This window comes from Danio rerio, chromosome 12 (genome assembly GCF_052040795.2).
Source record: "Danio rerio strain M-AB ecotype USA chromosome 12, GRCz13ab, whole genome shotgun sequence".
Lineage (NCBI taxonomy): Eukaryota > Metazoa > Chordata > Actinopteri > Cypriniformes > Danionidae > Danio > Danio rerio.
The window spans coordinates 20217501-20243590 of record NC_141032.1 but is presented as its reverse complement, the minus strand read 5'-3'; the positions used below and the strand labels follow the sequence as shown (position 1 = coordinate 20243590).

General features: G+C 37.0%; 1 protein-coding gene across 6 annotated transcripts in view; it reads right to left on the bottom strand.

The window, feature by feature from the left end:
* Positions 1–26090, bottom strand: part of trrap (transformation/transcription domain-associated protein) — a 185959-nt gene that overhangs the window by 141498 nt on the left and 18371 nt on the right. For 3 of the 6 annotated variants that reach the window (XM_087275128.1, XM_087275130.1, NM_001423951.2), the window contains 14 exon segments: positions 24246–24371; positions 22108–22185; positions 19686–19774; positions 19466–19562; positions 15986–16124; positions 15534–15612; positions 10827–11061; positions 10360–10690; positions 10119–10216; positions 8830–9024; positions 8543–8734; positions 6381–6546; positions 5117–5373; positions 4832–5032 (listed from right to left, as the gene is read on the bottom strand). In XM_087275128.1, the coding sequence (XP_087131254.1) occupies positions 4832–5032; positions 5117–5373; positions 6381–6546; positions 8543–8734; positions 8830–9024; positions 10119–10216; positions 10360–10690; positions 10827–11061; positions 15534–15612; positions 15986–16124; positions 19466–19562; positions 19686–19774; positions 22108–22185; positions 24246–24371 (2283 nt within the window). 6 annotated transcript variants of the gene reach the window in all.

The window sequence follows — 26090 nt, the reverse complement described above, 5'->3', positions numbered from 1 at the left end:
GCCACCACTATGTTTAACATAAATAAACTAATTCAAAATAAGAGGACAAAAAAATGTTCCTGCAAAGTTCAACTAAATTATTACAACCAGTGAAAATGTCAATAAGTTTAGTTGAGTGTTTGCGCTCAGTGACTGAATTATGCATGCAGACAAATTCTCCAATCATAAACAGTTCTGAAATCATGTTAGAAATTCATTCTGCAGCTTCAGTGATTAATACTGGAAGTTTTGCATAATGTGTGCTCAGCTAGCAACATATTTTCTCTGTGTAGCAGGAATATAAATTGTAAAATCAAAGACAAAAAAGACACAGAAAAAAATGGTTACACTTTAAAAGGTTGCAGTTATGTTCAGTTTGGATTTGTCTTATGGGCTCTTTAATAAACAAAGCATGCTAATACAGATAACGTTTAGCAAAGGTCATCTTTAAAATGTAGGATGTTTTCTTCACAAAATATCATCAATTATCAATAAAGCATAAACTACATATCATGTCATGAAAAGGAATCAGCAGCATATGCCAGCTGCAAAAACCCCTGATTAGGGACGCGGCGATTAACCGCTTTGACTATTAACCGCGAATTAATTAGTCACGGTTAATTAATCGTAAAGGCTTCTCAACACCGTGTTTTTGCATGGAACAACACTGCAGCAACTAAACAAAGTTGTGCCAACTGTAAGCCAGTTTGTACACCGAGACTAATAACCTGGCACACTGGACTGACTATAGCCCCTTTCACACAGTGATACCGGTAAATAATTGGAAAATTTAAAGTCGGAACGACTTTACCGGTATATTCAAAAAAAGCGATGTTCACACAGGCGAGGACGTTACGGAAATTTTCCGGAAAAGAGCATTCACACATCCATTCCAAAATACCGGTAAATTCTGACATCATTCACCACAAATGAGCTTTAAACGGCTGCGCTTGTATTTGTAAACATTTGACTAAATTACAAACTCTGTGGATGATCAATATTGTGAACAACTTTCGCAGGATCACTTTCGCATGTCGAGATGTTCATAATATGTGCGTGTGCAGGCGCTCACAGGCTGTTATACAGGCACACGCAAAGCTTGAAGGTAAACAAACAACGGCTTATCATAAGCATCTCATCGATGATTATTTACACAGTTGGCATTAAGAAGAACATATAAACGTGATCTGACTAACTTCTAGCAGCTAAATGTGTCTGGAAAAATAGTCAAAGGCTTTTATTCTCATAAACCGTGCGGACGTAAATGCGTCTGACTGTTGTGATTGGCTAAAGCAGACGACTTACGTCAGCACGTTCTAGAAGTGCACGCGCAATCTTCCGGCAATCTTCCTTCTGCATTCACACAGCGCAGCATTCCGGCAAATTACCGGTAATGTTACAACTTCTCTTTCCGGAAAATAGCCAGAACGAATTTACCGGTATTTTCAAAAAGGACCTGTTCATACATACAACCAAAGGTCTGTATGTGTGAAAGGGGCTTATGACTGATGCTTATAAGGTAAGCTCGTTCAAGTTCGTTATTTCCAATGGAGGCACGCAACGAAACGCGTTCAAGCTTTTCAGGCTCACCTAATGGAGATGACAGGGGGCTGCATACGGCTGAAGTTTGAGGAAGAAGTGATGGAAAGTACACAGGTTCGCAAACCCACTTAAACCCACTTTAACCCACTTACACATAGTGGCACCTATGAGAGCAATCATGTGGCGTCCATGTTAACAGATTAGAGCTTTCATACTTCACACAGAAGCAGCACATCAGCGTGAGGCGTGAGTGTCACTGAAGAAGCAGTGTTGTGACAGTTTTGGCACTGGGTCTATTTTTGCCGCGCTGCACATGCTCAATTAAAGAACCAAGTGCATTGATAATGACCAAAACACATTGAATGAGAGTAAAAAGTAGCAATTTTACCCAATTTAATTCATCAATAATATCCAATGATTTTTCCATAGTCAATCATATGAACTTTTAAAATGGCAACGAATATTTATTTAGGCCCCGAACTACAAAACCAAACTTAAAATAATTTTAGTTTCAAACTAGTAGGATTTTGAAATCAATGAATGCAGATAATCGTGATAACCGTGAAACCGTGATTATTTCTTAGACTATAATAGCACACCCATAATTTATAATGGATGCATCCCTACCCCTGATCAAAGCATCTCTAGTTTTAAAGTTTGTTTAATGCTTTGATGCTTGGAAATCAGATAAATTCACGCAAGATTAACCAAGCAGTCAAGCAGAGAAACCATCAGCACTGGCATAAGCCAATCTGTCTCTGCCTGGAAAAGATTCATATAGAACTTGGTTGTACTACGCCGCATTAGCTCTCATTTACAACCGTCTGGGTTCCTGGAGAGCAGGAACAGAGTACGCTTTCACATTAAACAGGAAGATGACTCAGTATGACTGGTGTCCAAATGAAACGGTACTTGGGAAAGGGCTTCCACACATACTAAAAAAAAAAAGTGTGCATCCTTTGAGAGTGAAGGCCGGTCCTATGGGAGACAGAACGAGTTGTTGTCTGTCTCCATTCCAGCACATCACTGGGCTCAGGGCGGCTGCAAACAGCAGCTGCCGCCTGCAGCAACCACAGGGCGCATGCAAATGAAATTAAGCAGCGGCGGCACAACCATGGTAGCATCCATCTTTGTGGAGTGAACACAATTACAGAAATGACAGTTTGCGTTTTCCCAAGCAGCGACGAGCAGCAGGAAGGGCCATTAGCTGGAGTAAATAATCCCGTCTGCACAGCAGGGAGAGATTGATTAGAAGGGGGGTGGGCAGGAGGGAAGAGATGAGCACAGCTTACAGCCTGATGATCTATTTAATTACCTGGGGAAGACGATGTCTTTCGGCACACACAACGCTTTGACAAGGATTCATTAGATGAAGAGAAAACCCTCTTCCGACCCTTGAACCTCTCCACCCCCTCTCATACACATATCGAAGATGAATTGACACATAAAAGGAAGTGAATTTGTTACTGCTTATAGAGATTGCTCTGAGGCAAGCCAGAAACTAAAAGTGGCACTTGTGTATGCTGTGGTGGTGCTACTGTGGTTTTTGCAATAACCTTTCTGGTATTGCGTAGGCCCTTACAGACAATAACAAAGGTTACTTAATGAAGCCAAATTTATACTTCTGTGCCAGACAGCATAGCACATGCATGTAACTTACACTCACTGAACAAAGCAAGCTGGACACACATTTATTTCTCAAAAATTAGTTTGAAAATGTGACTTTGAAAGCCAAAATGTGATCGATTTGGATAATTATAATTCCTAATAATAATAATAATAATTTTTAATTATTATTATTATTAAAAAATTAATTTAAAAAAACGTAATCCTTAAATTAAACTAAAAAAATCTTTCTACTTGAGTTTTATATCCCACAATTTTTAGATCTCATTTGATGCGTCAACAAAATAAATATGTTATGGGCCTTGTTTATTAATAAAAGCAAATAAGAAATAATGCTACAGTAAGAATCTTAATATGGTCAGCATGGTGGCACAGTGGGTAGCACTGTTGCCTCACAGTAAGAAGGTCACTGTTCGAGTCCTGGCTGGGTCAGTTGGCATTTCTGTGTGCAGTTAGCAATTATTTACTGTAAATAATATGCTGTACTAAACAGAAATAAGTTACAGAATAAAACAGCAAAAATAATAAATCCCGCCCAAAAAACAGGCGTTACACATTTAAAGGACTATAGTAATTTATAGTAATGGGAAATATATAGGAATAAGCCTCATTTTGTATACATATCCTCTTCCGCATTCATTATCATCAAATCCTATTATTTGATGACAGGTAATGGCCACCATGCTAGCCTGTGCTGCAATGGAAAGATTAGAGCTGCTGATTTGTAGTATGTAAGGCTGATTTATACTTCTACGTCAAGCGCACATGCATAGTCTGGCGCAGCCTTCGTGCGGTCGCATAGCCCTCGCCAAGGCTGAAGCCAATGCTAACACGCATCTCTCAAAATAATAACTACACGTCACAACGACGCGTTTCGCAAGCTGTGTGATTGGTCGTCTTTGTAGTTGTGCTGAGTGTGGGCAGTGCTGAGAGCTGTGAGCTTAATGTAGCGAGTGTTTACAAGTATGGTGTCCTGTGACAGAGGTCCAGATGTTTTGTGTTTACTTTATGATTAATGTTGTCACATGTCTGCTGGTTTCCACCTCTGAATGAGCGAGTTTAGCTACTTGTACATTAAGGTAGCGTTCAAAAAAACAAAACACTTGCGAATAAACTCGCTAGGAACATAACCTACTGCCAGCTAGAGTTAAGTGTTATTGAATAGCAATACAAACAGAACACAGAATTATAAACTCACAGCAATGCACAAGGCATACGCCGTGGGTCACGCTGATCACTCTATGAAGCCTATAATTCATCATGAAGTGTATTTTACAAGTGCCTGTTTAACTGGGATATAATAGAGTAAATGGACTAGTTACCCAAACAGTGTGTACCTGATGTGAATTAAACATTAATATCACACCGGTGTGATTGTATGCTCCAAAAACCAGCCAAGACAAATCACTCCGGTGCGGTTGTACATTTCAAAGGGTTAAAACTACAGTAAAAATTTATTTAAACATTTTAACAACAAGTCAAGTTTTTATTTTTATTTCTGTTATGTTTATGCAAATAAATGCTGGCTTCAAAGCTAATTATGTGTTCATTTACATAAAAAGTGCCACAAAAAGAGATTTTTTTGGATTTAAAAAAAACACATTTCCATATATCGTGCAGTCCTTTACCGTAATACACAAATCATAACAGAATTCTGCTTGAATGAAGCTTAAAAGAGCATTACCTTTTCCATAGGCAGCTGAATGGAGGCTTTGCAGTCAGTGAACTCTGCCTTGATGCTTGGCCCTTGAACCTCAGTCACCACATACAGCAGCTTCTGCGACTCCTTCAGCATTTTACGATTACTTCCTCCAAACTTTCCCAGCACACGGTAAGCTACATGAGAGATGGTCTCTGCGGGGTTACGAAGCGTACGCCACAATGCCTGTTCATAAAAAAATTAAGAAAAAACATTTGAATCATTCTTCACCTTTTACCTTACTAAAGCCTAAAGGGTCAGATGTTTTACCTGCATTAGTTCGGCTCGGACTGGCTGGATGTGGTCATAGAGGAAGTCAGGCTGCAGGTTGTCAACACAGAGCTCCAGTGTGCGCAGACCCTGGCTGACTAGAGTCTGGGAACCGTTGAGTGCGGACACCAGTGGATCCATAAGCATGGGCAGGTAGGGCAAAAGAGAGCTGAGGCGCACCGGGACAGTGAGACACAGCTCCACAAACAGATCCTTCATGTGTTGCTTATGGAGGCCACTCTGAAGCATGTTCAAACCTGAGAAACACCACAATTTAAAAATAAAAAATAATAAAAATCAAAACTTGTTTTTTTCAGAGGGACTTAGATGTTGATTTACCTTTAAAAAAAAGTTGAAGAAATTAATTTATATTTCAACAAAAAAGGAAATTAAAAATAAATATTTTTAAATTAAACTAATACATTACTACCCTAATAAGGAAGAAAAAAAACTGATTATTCTTTACAAAATAAAGTTAAATAATTATATTATTACTACTTGAAGTAATTTAAATTAAATGATAATAAAATAATAATTTTAAACCAATGTTAATAGGTCTATATTATTAAAATTAAACATTTTTTTGTTACAATTTAAGATTTGAGGCACTAGTGTGATGCTCACATTAATTAATCAGCAATATACATTTAATTTTTATTACTTGAATCATTCATTGCTTTCCACGTTTCAGAAATAAAAGGGCCCGACCTAATGATGTAATATCAGGTAAATCACATTTCCCACTGAGAACTGTGCCTGCTATACAGTACTTTATTCAGTACAACCTGGACTGAGATTTCCAATTGAGCTGTACTGATAACAAAATGTGACAGGCAAACACTGAGTGGCTAGAAAGATATCACTAGACACCAAACCCACTAGAATTAAATAAAAATCCTCAGCAGCTACAGTATGATTAGAATAACTTATATTAACTAATAATACATCATAATCAGCAGAGAAGCAGATGCTTATAAACTCTGTTTATTTAATTGGTATCTTTTTCTTTACTGAATTGAATTTCTCTATGCTTGTAGATTGCTTCTAATATTTCATGCATATACATTCTCCTACAGAATCATCCCAATCAACCTAAAATTATAAATTCTTTCCAAATAATTATCCAAAAAATCTAGTGAAATTTTATTCCAATCGCAATATATTGCAGAATAAAATTTATTGAAATGTTTGATTTTTAAAATATAGAACTGTACTGCTTAGTGGAAACAGTACATTATTTTGACATGCAGTCAATTTCACTCACCTTGCAGCAAATTAGGCAGCAAAGGCAGAAACTCCTGGTACAGGAGATCATGGCTCCCCCCACCTATTGAGCGAAACAGGGCTCTAAGCAACAGGAAGTAGTTATAGGGCTCCTTGGCAGACTGTGCCAGCTCCATGGAACTGTTCACAATTTTATGAAGGTGAGGCTGTGGGAGAAAAAAAGGAATTACATACAAATTTTAAAAACAATTTCCATGCATTAAAGCTCCATTGTGTGAAAAGATAAACAGTCTAGGTGATTGATTAGCACAACCATTGGCCACTATGGCTTATACTACCATTTAAAAGTCAGTAAGATGTTATACATGTGACAGAAAAAAAAGGATTTTAAGTAAGAATTTTGCACAAAAATTGTCTAAACAGTAACTGTGAAATATAATTACATGTATAACAATTGACATGTTAAAACAATTACATTTTTCTCATGATGGCAAAGCTTATTGTCAGCAGGCATCACTCCACTTTTCAGCATTTTAAAGGACATCTATTTTACAACTTTTTCAAGATTTAAGATAAGTCTTTTGTGTCTCCAGAATGTGTCAGTAAAGTTTCAGCTCAAAACAAACATCAAATTGTTTATTATAGCTTTCAGAATATTGGAATGTTCTGCTTTTAACACATTGTAGCTGTTTCTGTTGCCTGTTCCTTTAATGCCAGTTCTCCCTGCCCACCATTCCCATGTGCCTGTCAGAGGGTGCCTTGATCTCAGTATCGGTTGCTTTAGATCAGAGGTCACCTATCTCGGTCCTGAAGGGCCAGTGTCCCTGCAGGGTTTAGCTCCAACTTGCTTCAACACACCTGCCTGGATGTTTTAAGTATACCTAGTAAGGCCTTAATTAGCTTATTCAGGTGTGTTTGATTAGGGTTGGAGCTAAAATCTGTAGGACACCGGCCCTCCAGGAACAAGTTTGGTGACCTCAGCGTTAGATAAACAGCACAGTGACAGACATGATGCAGATTGCACGCAATATTTGTGAGAAATACTACAGTACTTTTCAGAACTTTACCAATGATTATTTGATGTATTTGTTGTTGATTTGCAACAATGATTAACACACAAATGTCATTACAAAGTTCACGCAAATGCACACACATTCATGTTTAACTTTGCCTTAAACGTTGCACTGTTTTTGCACAACAAATGTGACAGGATAAACGTTAATTTCCAAGGCTATATGGACATCCGTTATGTTCATGTACAAAATAAACCTTATTCAAAGTCCACAAATTGAGATTGAAGCGTCTTCTTTTACAATTGTACTGACATATGGCTGTGGTGAATGGTAAAGATGATAAAAAGCTGTTCATTACAAACATGCACCGCTTTAAAAACATTTTAAACTTGTAAAACTCATTGATCTTGATCACATTTGATGATAATTGATGATCAAAGAGTGCTGAACAGATCTTTTAATCCCCCCCAAAATTTGCACACATCCTGTCTTGTTGATATGACTATACTCGTTACTACGGAGACATGTTAATACGGAGCTGTCAAACAATTCGGTGGGTGGGGAAACTGCACTCTTACGTCACGTTGCGGTGGGCCTCAAAATGGGAGGGATTTGGATCCTATTTTAAAAAGAGGGACTTATTGTGTTTATATCACCTCAATATGATTGTGGATACACTATACCTACACAATTCTGTCCAAACTACTTCAAAAAATTATTTCCATCATAGGTGCCCTTTAATACATCCCTGCTAAATAAATATATAAATGTTTAACTTTTCAACAGCTATTTATGTCAAAAATAAATTTATTGAAAAAAGCCGACACTGAATACAAGATGATAATTTCAGCAGGCAACAGGATCGATGGGAAGTGAGATAAGGAAGCTCTTTCCTTCCCGCTATTTCACAGTGACCTTCACTCTGGTCTTTCCTGTCAATCTGAGGCACAAGTGTCATTTCTCATCAGAGGAGCTGACAGAACGCATTAAAATTAATGCAGCATGGTTACTGGCGCTGAGGCGTTCGACAGCACAGTGCCATCAGAGCTCAGAGGGTGTGAGCAATTCCCCTGCTCTCAAAACTATTTTTCAGATTATCTACTCAGTACTCTAAATAAGCACCTTAAATAAGCCCACTCAAAGACAAAAGAGGCCACAAGTTTCTAAAGCAGCACAAGACGACACTCACCTTGAGCATTTGCTCGTTTTCAGCAGCAAAGAGAGACACTGAGCCAAAGACCAGCTTGAAGAGTTTGAGATACAGGTTTGATAACTCCACATTGGAGCCCATTTCAGGCAGACGCTCCAACAGATACTCCACCAGGATGGTGGCAAAGAGAGCAGATGTGGTTAGGTTGGCCAGGAATGAATTTGCCACAATCTGTTGAAGGATTGAATAGATAAACAGAATTTAATAGATTAAAGTTTTGAAATAGCAGTAATAGAAAAGTGAATTTGAACTTCTTTCAATGGTACCTGTAAGGCATAGTTTTTGGATATGCGCTCCACCATGTATGGAACAGTAGTCTGGAAGATCTCTTTGAAAGTGAGAGGGTTCATCATGGTAAAGACTCCAGCGAAGTGCTCCAAAACTTCCTTCTCCTCCTTCATCCGCACCGTCTGACAGTTTGCCACACGAATGTACGTCTGCCCATTGCCAGCAATCTGTACCTAGCCAAAAGGGGGTTGGCTCTGTGATAAGCTGTAAAATTCAGCTTTCGGGATCATGTGCACTCGAGACAATCTACTGTATAGAGCACACTACATTTCAAGTGAAGTCAAATTAATTAAAAGGTGTAATGCCATTCAAACAAATATGGACAAAGTTCATTTGAAGTTCAAAACAGTTTGCTACAGCACATTTCTGGCTGGTAAACATCCTCTAACCCCCATACCAATAACATAATAATAAGTGACTGGAAGCACTTTACTGCCAGCTGTTAACATGCAAAGTTGCCACACAATTGGATGAAGTTTCAGAAGGCATCACTTTGATCATTTGAAAGACTCTCAATGCATTATGATGCATTTTTTACTCAAATTCCTTCTTTATATAAAATAAAAGTTCTGCAAAATAGCTGCATGAGGTTTTGAGTAATATTATTAATAAAATTGTGTAATCTAAGCTTGATTTTGAGCTGTGGGCCAAACGTAAATATAGCTTAATATAAGTGTACTACATAAAAGTTGCCATGTGTAATTTCCTAATTTATTTCTTAATATTTAAAAATATATTGAAAAAATTACTTCAACCGTATTTATTATTGCATTACATTTTTTGGAAAAAAATTATTTTAACAAACTTATTACAATAAAATGTTAAAAAAAATCCCTTTTATAAAACAGTTCAGTGCCGAATACACTTGTCATGCTGAACCTGCCTTTGCTTTGATTTGTACACTGACGTCTTCTGCTTTGTCCTTATTCACTAAGTAACAGTATGTACATCTTTTTAGAAAATTAAAAAATTGATTCATTTACAACATTAAATTGAAACATGTAATTTGAGTTTGCTTTTTTTTTTGTAGCTCAACAATAAAACAAACAAAAGGTTCTATTAAAATAAAAATGGGAATTTCTGTTATAGGAATTTCCCAATCCTTCCCAATGATTTTCACTCTGGAGGGCCAATTCAAAGGATAAACTTTGGCCAGTGGCCCCTAGTTTAGGCATCACAGCTTTAAACCATTATTATATGAGTGCGAGTGAGTGAGTGACAGAGTGAGTGACAGATGTAATCTGCACTAAACAGTGGACGGTCGTACCTGGTAGATGTCTAATGCTTGCATGGCATATTTGACCAGCTTGATGTAGATCTGCGTCTCTTTGGGCTGAAGTTGCTTGTTGGGAATAAACTGAGCCTCTGTAATACAACAATGTCAACGTGAGGTTATTACATTTAACCTGCGCAGCAAGAACTATCCCTTTAACAACTTCCAGACAAGTGCCAATGTTTAACGACATTGCAAAAAAATATATAAATGAATAAAAGTCCATGCATCTCACCTCCAGGGGCTTTACAAGAGGTGATGCCCCATGTGATGGTCTTCACTCCGCATACAAGGGTTTTCACCAGACTGCGACAGTCCGATACTTGGAAGGTCTGTTTGTCCTCCTTCTCCCCTGCTCTATCAAAAGATGTTGCTGGAGGCGGTGCTGGGGTGACTGGTGTTGGGGGTGCAGGTGGAGGCAATGCGGGCGTAGTTACAGTAGGAGTAGCTGGGACTCCTGGTAACGCCCCTGTATCCACAACTCCCATCTCTGACTGGGGCTTACATTTCTTAAAGATGGACACCAGCTGATACCGAGCAATTGTGTGGAACTTTAATACAAACACCTGAGAATGTAGACAATACAATGTTACATCTAAGCATTTGTGCTTTATGAAAGCATTTAAATGAGGGTAGTCAGTCACATCTTGGAGTTCATTACAATCATGATACCAACTTTATTACTGTGCCAGTCTATCTCACCTCCAGCATTCTCATGAGGATGTCTCTGCCGTTTCCATTCTCTTGTTCGCTCTTGGACCGGATGCAGTCAACAAGGTTTAGCAGCAGCTTACAGGACATGGTCTGGATGCTGCTGGGCAGAGACTCATCATCGATGTTCTTGGCGAACAGTTGCACAGCCAGGGAGAGGTCCGTCAATGGGAGGTTCTGTCTAACATGGTGCACCAGGTCTGCTAGTGTGCTGTATGCCAAGGGCCTGAAAGATCAAAACATGTTTAAAGATTTATATAAAGCTTTCCAATCTTATATGCTCAAAATGGTATTTTAGAGTAACGGAAACAAAATCAAGACCACGATCAAGCAGAAAAGGTGCTATTGCAATGCATATAGTATCAAGGAGTCACTAGAAAATAATCCTCTGATGGCCAGAGGGCGCTCTCCTGCTGAAACAGGAAATCGAGCAGAGAATTTAACTGCTTTTATTAATTCAACGTAACTAATAAACACACGACAGCAGAAACATGAACAACATGATTACAGAAGCAGCAAAGACCCATAGTTAAAAAACACTTTTATAAAGGGTTTCAACAAACTTCTTATGAAAAAAAATAACTAATTCTATTTTTATAATAACTATTCACTTTGATTGACATTCTCCCTTAGCACATGTCAGAGGGGGAAAGAGGTTAATGACATAATCATGACATCATGACATTAATCTCTCTCTCATAAGCATAGACAGCCCTGAGTGAGAAGCTGCCGACTGCCAAGAGTTTTGAATCTGATGTTTAAAGCTCCACCCTCTTATGAAAAGAGCTGGGAGCACAATCTCATTTAAATTTAAAGCAACAATCATAAAAACGGCAAAATTTTGAGCTGAAACGTCACATACACACTCTAGGGACATATTTTACATGTTGGAGGACTGTGCCAATTACATTTTTTGTGTAGCTTGTCAGTGAACTATGGCTCAGTGTAATAAATGCTGCTCCATCAGAAATCATTTGATGGAGATTAACAGCTGATTACACCAATAGTTATTTTTCCTGCCAAAATGACAATCACGATGTATATACTTTAAAGGTTTAAGTACTTTTTTTTTTAGCAGATTTTAACACACCGTTAAGAAAACAATAGCACCTGTCAGCTTTAATTGTGGAGAAAACTGGATAATTTTGAGCAGTTATTTTATCTTCCGGGTTTAAAATAACTTTTGGGGCGAGATCAAAGTCTGTGACAGAGCAAATCTGCTAGTGGAGTGATGACGCATCAGTTTCTTATTATTATTCATAGCGGAGTTTTATTATCCTATAAGACTCTGCTTCTAAATTATTCATGAGAGCACATGCTTTCTGAAGGCAAGACAGACCTGCCATGCTGCGAGACTCAATGATTGGGTGAGACTGCGTCCGTGCACGCCACGGGTCGTATGTGTTTGTTTCTATGGTCCAATGGATTTGTTGCATGGTTTTCCCCGAAATTTCATCAGGGCTGATACAGCAAAGCTGTTGGTTTGCAGCAAGCTGCTGTATGAGAATTGGAGAATGGCGGACTTTGTCTTTTATCAGTTGAGTTTGTTACCATTCAGACAAAACGTCAAATATCTGTGCTGCTGTGTTTGCCTATGTTTCTGTGTTTAAATAAATATGATTATGTTTATGAGTATTTAAAATTACGAATAACAAATTTATCATATTAAATTACTTACTGTTTATTTCTTTGCATTTTAACTTTGTAAACTATAAAATCATGGATCTCCTCATAGTTTGTTTCTCATTTTGTGAGGCAAACTGACAACAGTTATTTGAAAAAAAATCTGAGGTTGAGTTGAACCGAAAGAGAGGGGTTTCATGGCCCTTTAAGACTGCTATCAATAATTATCAAAATGTCTTTCTATATTTAAACACCTGAAATGTTTATTAGATCCAGTAGGGCAAAGCTGACTTTTTCAACAGCCATCATTTTTACTGTCACCTTCAGAGATATGTCATATTAATGAGATGTGTTGATTTCTCATTTTTACAGTTAAAACTAGAAATGCTGCTTAATAGCTGTAAACAATCATACGGTGTTAGTAGTCTTCAGATGAAAAAGGTTCTAAAGAACAGAACTTTTCTGAATTTAAAAACGTTTGTAACAAAATAAATATTTAACTGTCGATCAATTAAATGCATGCTTGTTGGAGAAAATATCTGGTTTCTAACAGCCCCTTTAACTTTCAAACAATAGCACAGCAACATTTTAGCTTTATCTTACTATTGACTTTGGACACAGACCCCTGCTCTTGTGGCCTGGAATTGATCAAAAGCAACCCTCAAAGAGCAAATAGCTTTTAACCCTGGCTGATAATAATATCCTGGCTTAATACTTGGGGGATTTCAGGCAAAGATTCAGAATAAACGACACTAATGGATTTGACAGATTGTGAATCCTGCCAAATGTGTCTGCTGAAGGATGATGGAGGCCGTGGCTGAAAGAGGGCTGGTGTTGGCAGGCATATGACATCTGGGGCAAGGAGACCGACAGCGGCCAATGCCAGGGCAGCTCTGGCACATGAAGATGGGCACCTGGTTCTCCTGTGCGCAGTGGGGCATCTCAGCTCAGTCATGCACCGTTAAGTATCAATCCTGACATTGTAAACTTGACGAAATCAAACTTTCTTTTTCCAAGTAACTTCCAGCCAGCCACACTTAAATAAAATAAACACTTACGGCTCCATTCTAGAATCTACTCAGAAATCGTTGTCTACTAGGGCTGCACAATATTGAAAAAAATCTGACAATGTGATACACTGCATTTCGTCACCTTTTACTTGTACATGAGTAATGACAATAAAATTCAATCTAATCTAATTTTGTTTTGCCCCAATATTTATTAAATAAAATTAATTGACAGATTAATTGAAAATCTCAATTTGGAAAGATTTCATTAATTTAGATAGGACTGGGATGATCAAGTCTAATTCTTTGTAGTGCACCTACATAAAATCTAAATTGCAAGAAAAATAAGAATAATAGGCAGTCTAACAGTATTTATGTTCATGGCCATCAATGTATAAATAATAAAAAATAGATAATAATATTAAAGTTTAATAATAGTTATTATTAATATTATCAATAATATTTAAATAAATAATTCAATCCTGCGATTTGATCATTGCAGATGCACACACTACGATATCGATGCTCAAAACTATACATTCATGTTTTCCGCTACATTCATTCTTCAATGGCGGGGCAACACGCTAAAATTGATGATGCCACGGCTACATTACACCTTATCATTTAAAAAATTCAGTCGCCCTTTTTTTTTAAATAGCGGATTATAATTGCAACGAAACATATTAAAAGGTAAGTGAATTATAACAGTGCAAACGTTTTTATAACCGTAGTAGTGATGTGCGTAATTTATTTAACCCTTTAAGGTTACGAGCTGACTGACTGGCTGACTGATGCGTAAGGGCCAGCAACCATGACGTATAGCTGTTGCACTTTAATTCAGAACGCATTAATACCACTCTGTAGGTCTTCATTAATATTCCTAGCAAATCTAATAAATTTTGGCGACAGCAGCAGTTATTTGAGAGCGCACAAGATCTTGAGCAGTGTATATTTGAGAAGGCTTACAAGAAGCTTTGTGCACGAGCAGAGGAAATCGGCACGCAAGCAAAGAGATTTGCATGCTCGTAGGCTATGACATAAATGGGATCTCGAGTTGTAATACTGCGCTCATGACATTTGTCATTGAAATAGCGTCCCAGGTAGTTGGTAAATCCCTGTAAAAAAAAAAAAAAAAAGGCCTGCCGCCACAGCTGAAAAAAATCCTAGAGGAAACACTGATATGATCGTAGCATTTAAACAGTTAAATAAAATAGTTTAATATAATCCGTTTATCAATTATTATACAATACCTATTGACCTTATTCTAAAACCCGGAAGTGCGCCTGTTTTTGCGATTGTCTTAGAACTTCCGATTCAGTCGCCTATGGGAGAAATGACTAGGAATAATAAACGGCAGAAAATGGTCAAACTACTTGCTCAACAAACAAATGGTTGCATGACTACACAGACCAAGTAGCATAATATAATAAGAAAATATTAAGTTGCAACATCAAGCAGCGTAACGAGCAGTTGTTAATGTCAAAAAATGAATGGAAGTGAATGTGACCGGAAGTCGCGAGACAAAAAGATTCAAATAGCAGCGCCCGCTCGTCGGCAGAGAATAAGGTCAATATCAATACACTACCATATCTAATCAATTATTGACACGAACATTACAGTAATAAATATTTATTTAAAATAAACATCACTTAGCCACACCATGTCTGGACTCTTTTATGATATTATTAATTTAATAACATATTTAGAATCATATCATCAATCCTCCAGTTGTAATAATTTGTTACTTTTCTCCACCTATTTAAGAATTTATTTAATGTTGTTTATACTGCGTCTGCTTAGTTTAATTAGATGTTGCAAAACAATTATACTGCCATGCCAAAACCATTGATACTTTAACTTGTTAGTCACGATGCATACTGGGACTTTCTTGTCTGCTGAGCACAGCATGTACCCAACTGTAAAATATGTCCAAAATGAGTCATAACTGCGCAGCCTAATTTCTGAAAGCAGCCTTTGCTTCTTGAACACTTGGATGCAATTCCTAGCAATGCTGCCTACGTAGGCCAATATCCTTACAGGTTGGGAGGGGGTTAATCTACGGTCTTACCTTAGCGTCTCTCTCGCTGTGTATCCTGAGCCAATGAGTATTGACTCATCGAAAAGCTTGTCCATGCATGGAATGAATTCTGCAACACAAACAGACTTTATCAGATGCCATCGCAGGCTCTAAAGCCCGACCGAATCGGCTCAAGGGCCCGTGAACCATGAGATACATCAATGCCAGGTCTCAACACTGAGAGTTTCACATCGATTGATTTAACCTTCTCTACAGGATTAATGATTTAGAAGAGTGTATCAGATTCCTCTCTCAAATGCTATTGATTGAGAAGTGAAGCTCAAAGAGAATGCAGCCGTTATGTATCAAAGCGCTACCCCGCGAAGCTCAGCGGTGTAATTAACACCAGATGCGAGCTCGGCTACAATGGCGAGCGCTTCTGCATATCTTATTTGGGAATATCTGCCAACAATCTGCAAAGTGTTTAGCGGTGGATGACTCACGGCTGCGTAGATCTGTGGTGAGGATGTGCTTGGCAGCGATTAGCAGCTCTTTCCGCAGGTGAGCCGTCTCAGGGGGGCAGTTCGACAGCAGCTGCAACATCCCCTTCACCATCTGCTGGGAGTACTTCCCAACCAAGTCCTGATACACGCAGTTCACATCACCACATTAGTCATTGATTGAGTATTAAAAACAAATGGAGAAAACTTTAAAGCTGCAGTCCATAACTTTTTTGGGGGGTTAAAATGACTCTAAATTAATTTTTTGTAACCAGAAAGTGTTTAAAACTGTTTAAAATTTGCCTTACATGACCACAATTCACAACAGCAATAATAATTCAGCAATCATAATAATTTTAGTGGTACTGATGGGCTTTCACACAAAATATGGGTGGGCTGCTGTAAGTCTTTAGCCCGGGACACATCAAGTCGATGGTCTGCAATTAGGCAGCGTTGGGCGGTGGGTAAAGATCTGTCAGACTCAGGAGAGTTTGCTAAGTGTGTTTCACACATCACCTCTTTATGGGCTCATGTCAAAGAGAGTTTGCCCAGGACGTACATGATTACAAGCTGACAAGTCGTAAAAATTATGTCCAGTACTTCCCATACATAGACTGGACGGGCCACCCAGGTATATTACATTTGCCCAAGTAAACATTTTTTTTACTATTATCATCCTTTTACACTTTTTTTTTGTATACGCACAATATTAACAAACATCTGCAAGCGAATAATGGAAAATCTTCTCTACTTTACCCGTTTCTCACACACAGAACAAGCAGTAGAAACTGTCAACACTCACATGCTCTGCAGACCCACAGAGACCCGCACCTTATTGTGTCTAGTCGGGGTTTCTAAACCAACTAAAATGTCCGCTATTTGATTTTGCTTTTGTTTTCTAAGATGTCATTAATTTTCTCCACACAAGAGAGACATTAAATTATTCATTCTTTAATCTAAATGACTAAGAAAAATTTTACTAAAAACTCAGAGAGGTAATGACATCTAAATTGGCTGCAGCATATATTTGTACATTGTTAGAAATAGGTAGTCAGTTCATTTGTCTTATTTAAATAATCTAGACCTTTTATTCTTGTAATTATTCTATATTTTTTAGAGATACTGTCTGTTTTGAAATCCTTTTTGTATAATTTATTTCTCATTTGCTGTATATTTTATTAATTTCATGATGTCAATGTATTACATAAGTTATACATCTAAAATGCTTTGGCAATACTGTACAAAATGTCTTGCCAATAAAGCAACCTGAACTTGAATGAGAGAATGAGAGAGAGAGAGAGAGAGAGAGAGAGAGAGAGAGAGAGAGAGAGAGAGAGAGAGAGAGAGAGAGAGAAGCAGATTTTACCTGTCAGTGGGTGCACATGGCTCTTGAATTGCATAAGTGAAATAGGACTTTAAATTTTTTTTTAACTTCAACCCATTGAAAAGAAAAAGTTAAAAAGAGATAATAATAAAAAAATAGTGTTAAAAATCGAATTATGTTTTGTTTGTCACATATAGTTAACTGTGAACTGTGGGTAAAAGCTGTCTTTCAATCCAGCTACCACCTCAAGTATAATTCGTGTCTAACCACTAACCACTCTAATTCATGTTTAACCACTGATGTCTAACCACGTTTGTCAGCACAAGATGGCTATGCACCTACTTGTGGTCAATTACAAGAAAATACAGAGTTTGTTAACTGCTAAATAAAATGAAAACTGTGTTGTCATTTTTAACCTACGAGTTGACTTTTCTATAAATTCCACCCACTGATCTACATGTAACAAGACATCAAATTCTCTATAATAGATCCGTGATTCCACCATGTTTCTTACTGACACAGCCATAAAATCTCTGGGATTAAACTAAATGTACCACTTGTAATGACAATATCATGGTTGTTGTATTACAATTTATCCAACATGTCTTAAATGCGGTGGAATCGGCAATGGTGAATAAGAACAGTCGGATTGGCTTTTAAACTATGAATAAAAACACAAAAACAAAAACTGAAGCTAAACTGTCATATTTGTGTTCAAGAGGGTTGTCATTTCTTAAATATGAGCAAACGGTATAGATAATTAGAATAAGCGACATATTTGGATGAACAAATCTTTCTGTGCCAAGCGAGAAGTTCTGTGAAACTTGTTCTGCTGCTGTTACCTTGTTGGTGAACAGTGCCTGTAGAGACCATATGTTATCAGCAACTCAGGTGTGTATGCAGAATTTGCTGTGTATGTGATGCACCTCCACTCTTGGTTGTAATATTGGTGAAGTAAATCTATACCCTGTATTCTGCCATTGTTATGAATGTTTGATCACACATGCCTTTAAAATAGACACTGCCTAGTACGCACAAGCATGGTGTCACTGTTGTCAAACACTCCTGTTACAGACGTTTACTTCGAAAGCATATAGCTACTGTTATATTTCATGTTAGTTTTATGTGCATTTATTTTCCTCACCCTCCTCTCTCCGCTTTTCACTCCACTCTTAGGTTGCTTAATGGTTCAGTTATCTGTCCATCAATGTTAAGACGTTGCCAGTTCCACCAATCCCAAGAAAAGCCGCAAGGATTTAAAGATCTGACAGATCAGTGTGTGATCCATGCATTTGTGTTTTGACTTGCTTATTTGGCGATTTAATATCTCAGTTTAACTGTTGTAATTCAGGTTTACTTGTTAAACTTTGTTGGCTTTAATGGTTGTTATGTGATTCTAAACGGAGCCTTATGATATTCTTGCTAGGTTAGTTTTAGTTTAGTTTGTTTTTGTTAGATTAGCTTGATTCAACTCTGAGCTTTGTAGTTTCATTAGTTTAGATCATCTGTCATGTGCATTGAAGATATCAGGTTTCCTTTTCATTATTTATTTTTGTCGCCTAGTTTAAATGTTAGATTTAAGGATTGTTTCGTTAATTTTGTTTATATGGCTTACACTCATTGTTTCAATTACAAAAAATATATTATAAATGTTTATTTCTTTTTCCATTATTATTGCTACATCTTTTAATTAAACCACTGAGTAAAAAATGCATCAATTCAGAATCGATTTCCTCATGCCTGATTGGTCGCACACATTAAATTTGTCGTACCTAAATGTTACAGCATCCCTTTTAAACATCTTAAACTCCTAGCAGTACAATTATCCAAAACTTCTATTTTAAAATAAGTTTTAAATAAATGTTTTAACTCCTTAAAATCCATAGAGCTGTAAACGAATGAGCCAAACCCCTAAAAAGTTTCCTGTTTTTTGCTGAAAAAGTTTATCACATAAACAGTCCATCAGATCTGACGAGCAAAAATAGTAAAATATTTGATTCATCCACACTAAGAGGCCGCACCGACGCTCAATCCACGATAAAGAGTATAATTCCGCAAATAACTGTACGTTTTGAACAGAGATAGCAACAGAGGAAAAAGTGACGGACTGCAGCTTCAATAAACAGGTGGTCATGCTATATTTTCCAGAGTCACACTACCTGGTAGATCCGGATAATGTAGGCAAGAAATGACAAGGTCTTGATCTGAGCGGCGATAAAATCTGCATAAAGCTCCTTGTTGAACAGCTTGTGCTGCCTGTCACGGAAAAAAACAGGAAAAGCATTAAATGTCACCGTGTGTTAAATTGCATCTATGAAATCCATTTGATTAGGGATGACGTAACTCCACGCATTCAATGAGACGAAAGAGGTTACTGACCGAGCCTGTGGAGACACCTGCAGCATGATGGTGTTCATGATGAGAGGCACGAACTCTGACACCACATTGTGAATGTTCAGTTTGTACAGCTAGAAGAGACGTCACATGGAAAAGCAATTAGTTTTATCAAGTAACAATAGGTGACGGGGTTTCTGCAGGATTTAAAAAGGTACATTTAAGAACGTTTGAACATTTTAGACCAAAGAAACGAAAATGTAATGATGCTCATTTCGGGTAGTTTTGCCAACCACCGCTCGTTAACCAAATTTTTACCGTTAGCTAGTCAGAATAATATTAAATTATTATTATTTATTTAAAACCATGTCTGTTTTGTGTCTGACACATTAAGTATTGCATTTTAAAATACTGATTTATTTTTACAAGTGAACACATTAACAACAGAACATCTTCACTCACCTGTAGTTTTCAACAGCATAGAACAAAAACTAAATAAAAAGAATAACATAAATAGTCCTGCCCTAGATATTTTTCACTTAAATTACAAAATTAGATTACAAAACGAAACACTGACTGAATCCTTTTTTAGAAGCAGCGTCTTTTTTCTCATCATGTTTTTATTTTCTTCAAATAAAAATAACAGGCTACCTTAAATACTACACAGAAAATAGTACACAGAAAATAGGCCTATGAATTTAATTTATGATCCACTGTAATTCTTATATCGCAACTCTGACCACAACGAACACGCTTTTCAGTTCCATAGATGAGAGATCAGTTTTATAGATGAGAAAAAAAGAAGTGCGGTGTCACTAGAAAATGACTGAATCTGCCTTTGCCTTATTTGATTGAAGAATGAAAAAGACAAGACTAACGTAACACACTTTTTCCGTTCATGGTTGATTTTTATTTCAACTGCAAACTTTGAAATTAGTGCACAGAATGGCAAAAGCGCGAGGCACTCAGGGTGCATAAGCCATGCGCAAAACACTCACGGCCGTTTGTAAACCATTCAAAAGATGCTTCTCTCAACTAGGAATGAGACGATAATCGTTCTTAAGACACACTGAGGTTTGAGTCATTTAAGTCAAGGTTTTAAAATCACAATTCATTGGTATGTTTCCGAAATGTAACAGTACTGGGAGCAATTAAAGCTTGAAAAAAAACCTGTTTAGTTCATAGGTTTCTCCACTAAATTTTAACAGTTCATTTTACAAAATAAACTAACTAAATAATTCCCAAATACTACTAACTAACGTAAAGCTATTTTATCCATCCCTTATTTATTGTAGAAGAAAACCAATTCATTTTTATCTTGTGCATTTTTGCAAATTCTCTTTAGAGGTTTTTAGCAGTTTAATTAGTAAATGTTGCTGGAAATTCTGTTTATTATACATAATCAGAATTGATTGAATATTCTGATTTACATTTCATTCCTTTTCCTTTCCAAATTTCAGTAAATGTAAATGATTTGTTGTGGAATGAGGGAAATTAAGACACATTTTTTCACATTATTTAAAAACAAAATGGCTTACAAACCAAAGTGACATTTTTTTTCCTCTCTACGATGCTATTTCGGCAAAGCAGAAGTATTGTTTTCCAGCAGATATAAAAAAAAAAAAAAAAACTCGCCCAATATTCTGTGATACCATTAAGAGTAGTTGAAGTTTTTTAGGACAAAAGTATCTCCAACAAAAACGTCCAAAGAAGCCATTTTAAATTGTAAAGAAATCAGCCCGACATGTTTACTGTTCCAAAATATATTAAATGTTTCTCAAAGTCTATTGATATTATACAATTATTCCTTTTTTTTTTGTTTGTTAGTTTTTTACCCACACATTTCAATAGAATATATTTTAAAATGATAGTAATCACAAAACATTGTAACCTTGGATATTTTTATCCAAGGTTATCATACCGTCAGAATCTTATACCAGCCCAAGCCTAGTCTAAGTATTTTTTATTTTATTCTAAATGAAAATCTCTATAAATCATAGCAAAAATCACTCAAGACACTATGCCTCAAAACACACTGGAAATGTTCATAGCATATTTCTGAACCAGTCTCTGTGATATTTGTGGGTGCTACATTTTAGGCAGAAAATAGAAATGCACCCTGCTGGCCACATGTATAATGATAACATGCAGAGAAGGTGAAACAAAAGCTGTGTGTTGATTTGTTTTGCACTCGGCTTCCTAAAAGCAGCCAACTGACATTTTCAGGCACAATACACCAGTTTTTTCTTTACAATTAAATTTCCCGAGCAAAAAACACCTCAGTCATTTTAATAAGAGTGTCAGGCTTAAGAAAACAGTGAAATTATCAACAAAGTGTGTGCTTCAGATGACTGACAACTCCTTTTCTAAAGGAGCCAAAAGTCTAAAAGAGGGACGTGTCCTTTTAAAAAAAAAGAGGACAGTTAGCATAAAGTCAATACTGAATGATGTTTTTATAGGTTCTCACCTGATACATGAGGACCACGATGATGGGCAGCTCAGCCAATACTTTGAGTGACAGCGATCCCCGGGGGATTATGGTATGCTGGAGGACACAGAGGAGATGGATGAGGCCACTGATCACCATATAAGAGAAAACCATTTTTTGCTCCAATACGGAGTTTTCTTTTTTGTTTAGAGTAAAAGATGTATTTTTTATAAAAGCCAAGAAAGGAAATGTTTAAAGCATATGCACAAAAGTTTGAAAACTGTATTGTAGTGCCCTCTAGTGTCTACTAAGTTATTTGCATGGGAATACAACTAAAGGGACAAGTTATTTAAATGTTTTTTGTTGGCTGATCTGATCGCATATTTTGGTTAGTGTAAAATAACTGTGTAGGTTCAAAATGTTTGTTGATGATGTACATATTGTCATCCCAAACACATGTAACTTTAGTTTATTTAGTGTAAACTTGATGGATACAAGAACACTAAACTGCCTTGCACAATTTCTGCACAAAAAAGGTAAAGTGGATTACTCTTAAAACTGAATATGTGCTTTTTTTGAAACACTTAAATAAAAAAACTGATTTACTCACTTGAGTTTGTTGCTGAACCCGAGATAATATTTTGAACAAAGTTTGTAAACAAACATTGACTACGTTTACATGAACATCAGTAATCAAATAATTTGCCTTGCAATTATGATTATGAAGTAATAAAAAATAATAAAATTAATTAATTAATTAATTAATTAATTTAAAAAAATAATTAATTAAATAATTTAAAAAAAATCATAATACAAAATATTTTTAAACAAATTTTAATAGCTGCTTACACCGTAGACTCTTAATCAGAAAATTGTCGTAATAGTTTTAAAATCTTATTGGTGTCCATGTAAATGTACTCACTGACATCCATAGATTTTTTCCTTTCTATAGCATAAGGCCTTTTGCCTGAAAGAAACTACGGCTGCAAAATATATCATTTCACGTTAATATTGCAATGTGCGCATTTGTAATAGTCACAAAGTAGGAGCTGCAACGTCAAGTTGGGATTATAATTAACCAAAACCACAGTACAGTACACATGATTTATGGAGTCACTGTGAATTTTACCCATACTCTTAATAGTGTAAAAGATTTTTACTTGGATGTGTTTAAGGCTTGCTACTAAAATATATCAAGCAAATATAAACCACTTGAGGCAGAAGGAAATATAAGGTTCGCCACTTTACCAAAGAGTACTTGTGTTTAATTATTTTATTATTATTCCATTACATTATATTATTAAATATTTTAGATTTTCTAACTGAATTTCTGTACCTCAATTCCACCTAAAAAGCATTGTTTTAGTTTTTTCATTTTAATTAGTTATATTTTTAAATATTTTATTCAGATGCCCTCCTCTACAAAATCATCTCAATCAATGTAAAATTATGAATTCTTTCCAAAAAGTTACTTAAGCCAGTGTTTCTCAACCACGTTCCTGGAGGACCACCAGCTCTGCACATTTTTATTAATCAAACACACCTGATTCAGATCATGAACTCATAAACAGACCTGTAATGGGTGTGCCAAACAAAGAAGACATCCAAAACATGCAGTGTTGGTGGTCCTCCAGGAACGTGGTTGAGAACCACTGACTTAAGACATATTATGAAATTATATAATCGCAATATATAATCGCAGAAATATAAAATACTGTTATGTCGGTTTCTTCCAATATCATGCACCCCTAAAAGTAAAGTTTGTATAGTTCCTAGTACTATGGACGGCAAAATAGTTCCGATAACTACCTGATGTTTATTTTGTATTATTCTTCAATATGTCACTAAAACAATTTAAATCAAACATGTTTGGAAGGCCTTAAGGGTGAGTAAATATTTGTTTTTGGGTGAACTAAGACAAAGGGATAATGTCAGAAGTTTTTGAGATCAGCATTTGGACACTCAGATCTTATCAGTTTTACTTTCAGCGCCAGGCTTATAGGTACTTTACAGTTCTCTCTCTCACACACTCACACACACACACACACACACACAGTACCATTCTCTGGACTAAAGCACATCGCTCACATCACTGTGTCTCTGCTGGTCTTAATCTGAATAATTGAGATCATTACAATTTTAAACAGGTTTTCTCCAATTACAGAGTGAGTACTGACCGTCCGGGTCTCGCTGTCATCACGTTCCGGTGCCGTCTTCACCAATACGGAGGTGATCATCCCCACCATTTCCGGAGAAGGCACTGTGTTTTCTGCTATAACCTGAGGATTCTCAAAGTACCTTGCCTGTCAGACAGAGACAAAGCTTCAGAAAACAGATTCCCTTGCCTCATTTCCACTGAGCAGTACTGTACAGTTCTAGAACGGGTCACACTGCTTGTGTTTCCACTGCCAATTATATTCTTATTTGAGAGGCCTGGTATATGCCAGAAAAGCTGAAGCCATATAGCCGTAGGCATACAGCATCTTTTGTGCTCAGCTTAAATTCCTTATTTCAAATGTAAACGCTAGAGCAATTATAGAGAGGAAGAGACATCTCCTGTATTTTCCACATGTTTTTAGATGTGATGTAAAAAGGTAATAGGGTTGGGCGATGTCAACCAATTTGGCATCGTACGATGTCTAATATGAAACATCGCTATGAACGATGGCATCGTCGTCAAAGGCAGCTGTGAATTAATTATGAATAATTAATAACAAATTAATTATTTGTAGCCTACCGTTTGCTACCAGACCCGCACGGCCTTTGTTTTACCCATAACTAAATCATAAATAACTAAAGATAAGTTACACACATAATTATCACCTGTCAATCACTTTTTCTACGGGACTCGTAAATAGGCGGGAATAGGCAGAGTGATTGGTGCCATTACAATGGCGTTGACAAACTTGGTTGGTAAAAAAAGGTGCACAATCAACAGGAACCAGCCTACATTATCTGAGGTTTTCTTTTCACTAAAATTACTAAGTACAAGCATGAAAGCGAAAGACTGAACCAGTCTACTGACCAGCTGACTGCCTGGAGTCGGACCCACTGTCTTGAGCCCAAGACAGTGTGTGTGTGTGTGTGTGTGTGTGTGTGTGTCTGCGTCTCTGCCTGTGTGTGTGTGTGGTCACGTGATGAGCGTTTTCAGCGGTAGTGTGGAAGGAGGGCTGCTCAGAAATGCTAGAAGAAACGCCAGAGTGGATGTGGATCGTTTTCGTTCTAAAATGACATTTTAAAACTAAGACCTATTAGTGTAAACGGGGCCTAAGTGTGTATTTTTCACGAGCGGTTTTGCATCGGAGACAACAGAGGATCGCAATGCCAGCTCAGCATCGTGGTGTATGTCGGCCATCGGCATCGTCGATGGCATTGTCTATCGGCCCTACCCTAAAAGGTAAACACCATAAACAACAGTAGACGTCATACAGAAGATTTCTGTTTTTGATTTTTCATTAGTGCTTGCCATCCATGTATTATTACGATGTTTTTAGTGGTGTATTTTTAAATGCTGCTTAAAGGGGGTGAGGTGGGTGTTTTTTGGATGGGGTAGAGGGAGTGGATCTTGTTTCGACTATTGGAACGAAAATTTTAAAGATGCTGTGACCACTCGCATGTAAATCAGTGAAAATCTAATCATAAAAGGCTGCTTAACATGTTGTTATTCTCAGTTGTCTTGTTGTAGACGCTGGTGACAATGCTCTGTAAACCAATCAGCAGTCAGTAGCAATTCTAGCTCCACCTTTTGGTACCATACCAATGAGCTAGGTTAACTTTGGAAAGCAGAGTTTCTACAGGTTTCAAGTCAAATGTAGGACTTTTTAAGACCTATAACTATTTTAAGACCATAATAAATGAAATTTACTCAAGTTATGAATGAACATTGTTCTTGGTGTGGTCCCCTTTCACACGGCAAAGTTTCTAAACAGACCAAAATAGCAAGAACAAGTCACGTGCATGTAAACTCTCCTCACATTGGTCAGAGTTACAGCTGGCATGTGTCCTTATTTTAATTTATGAGC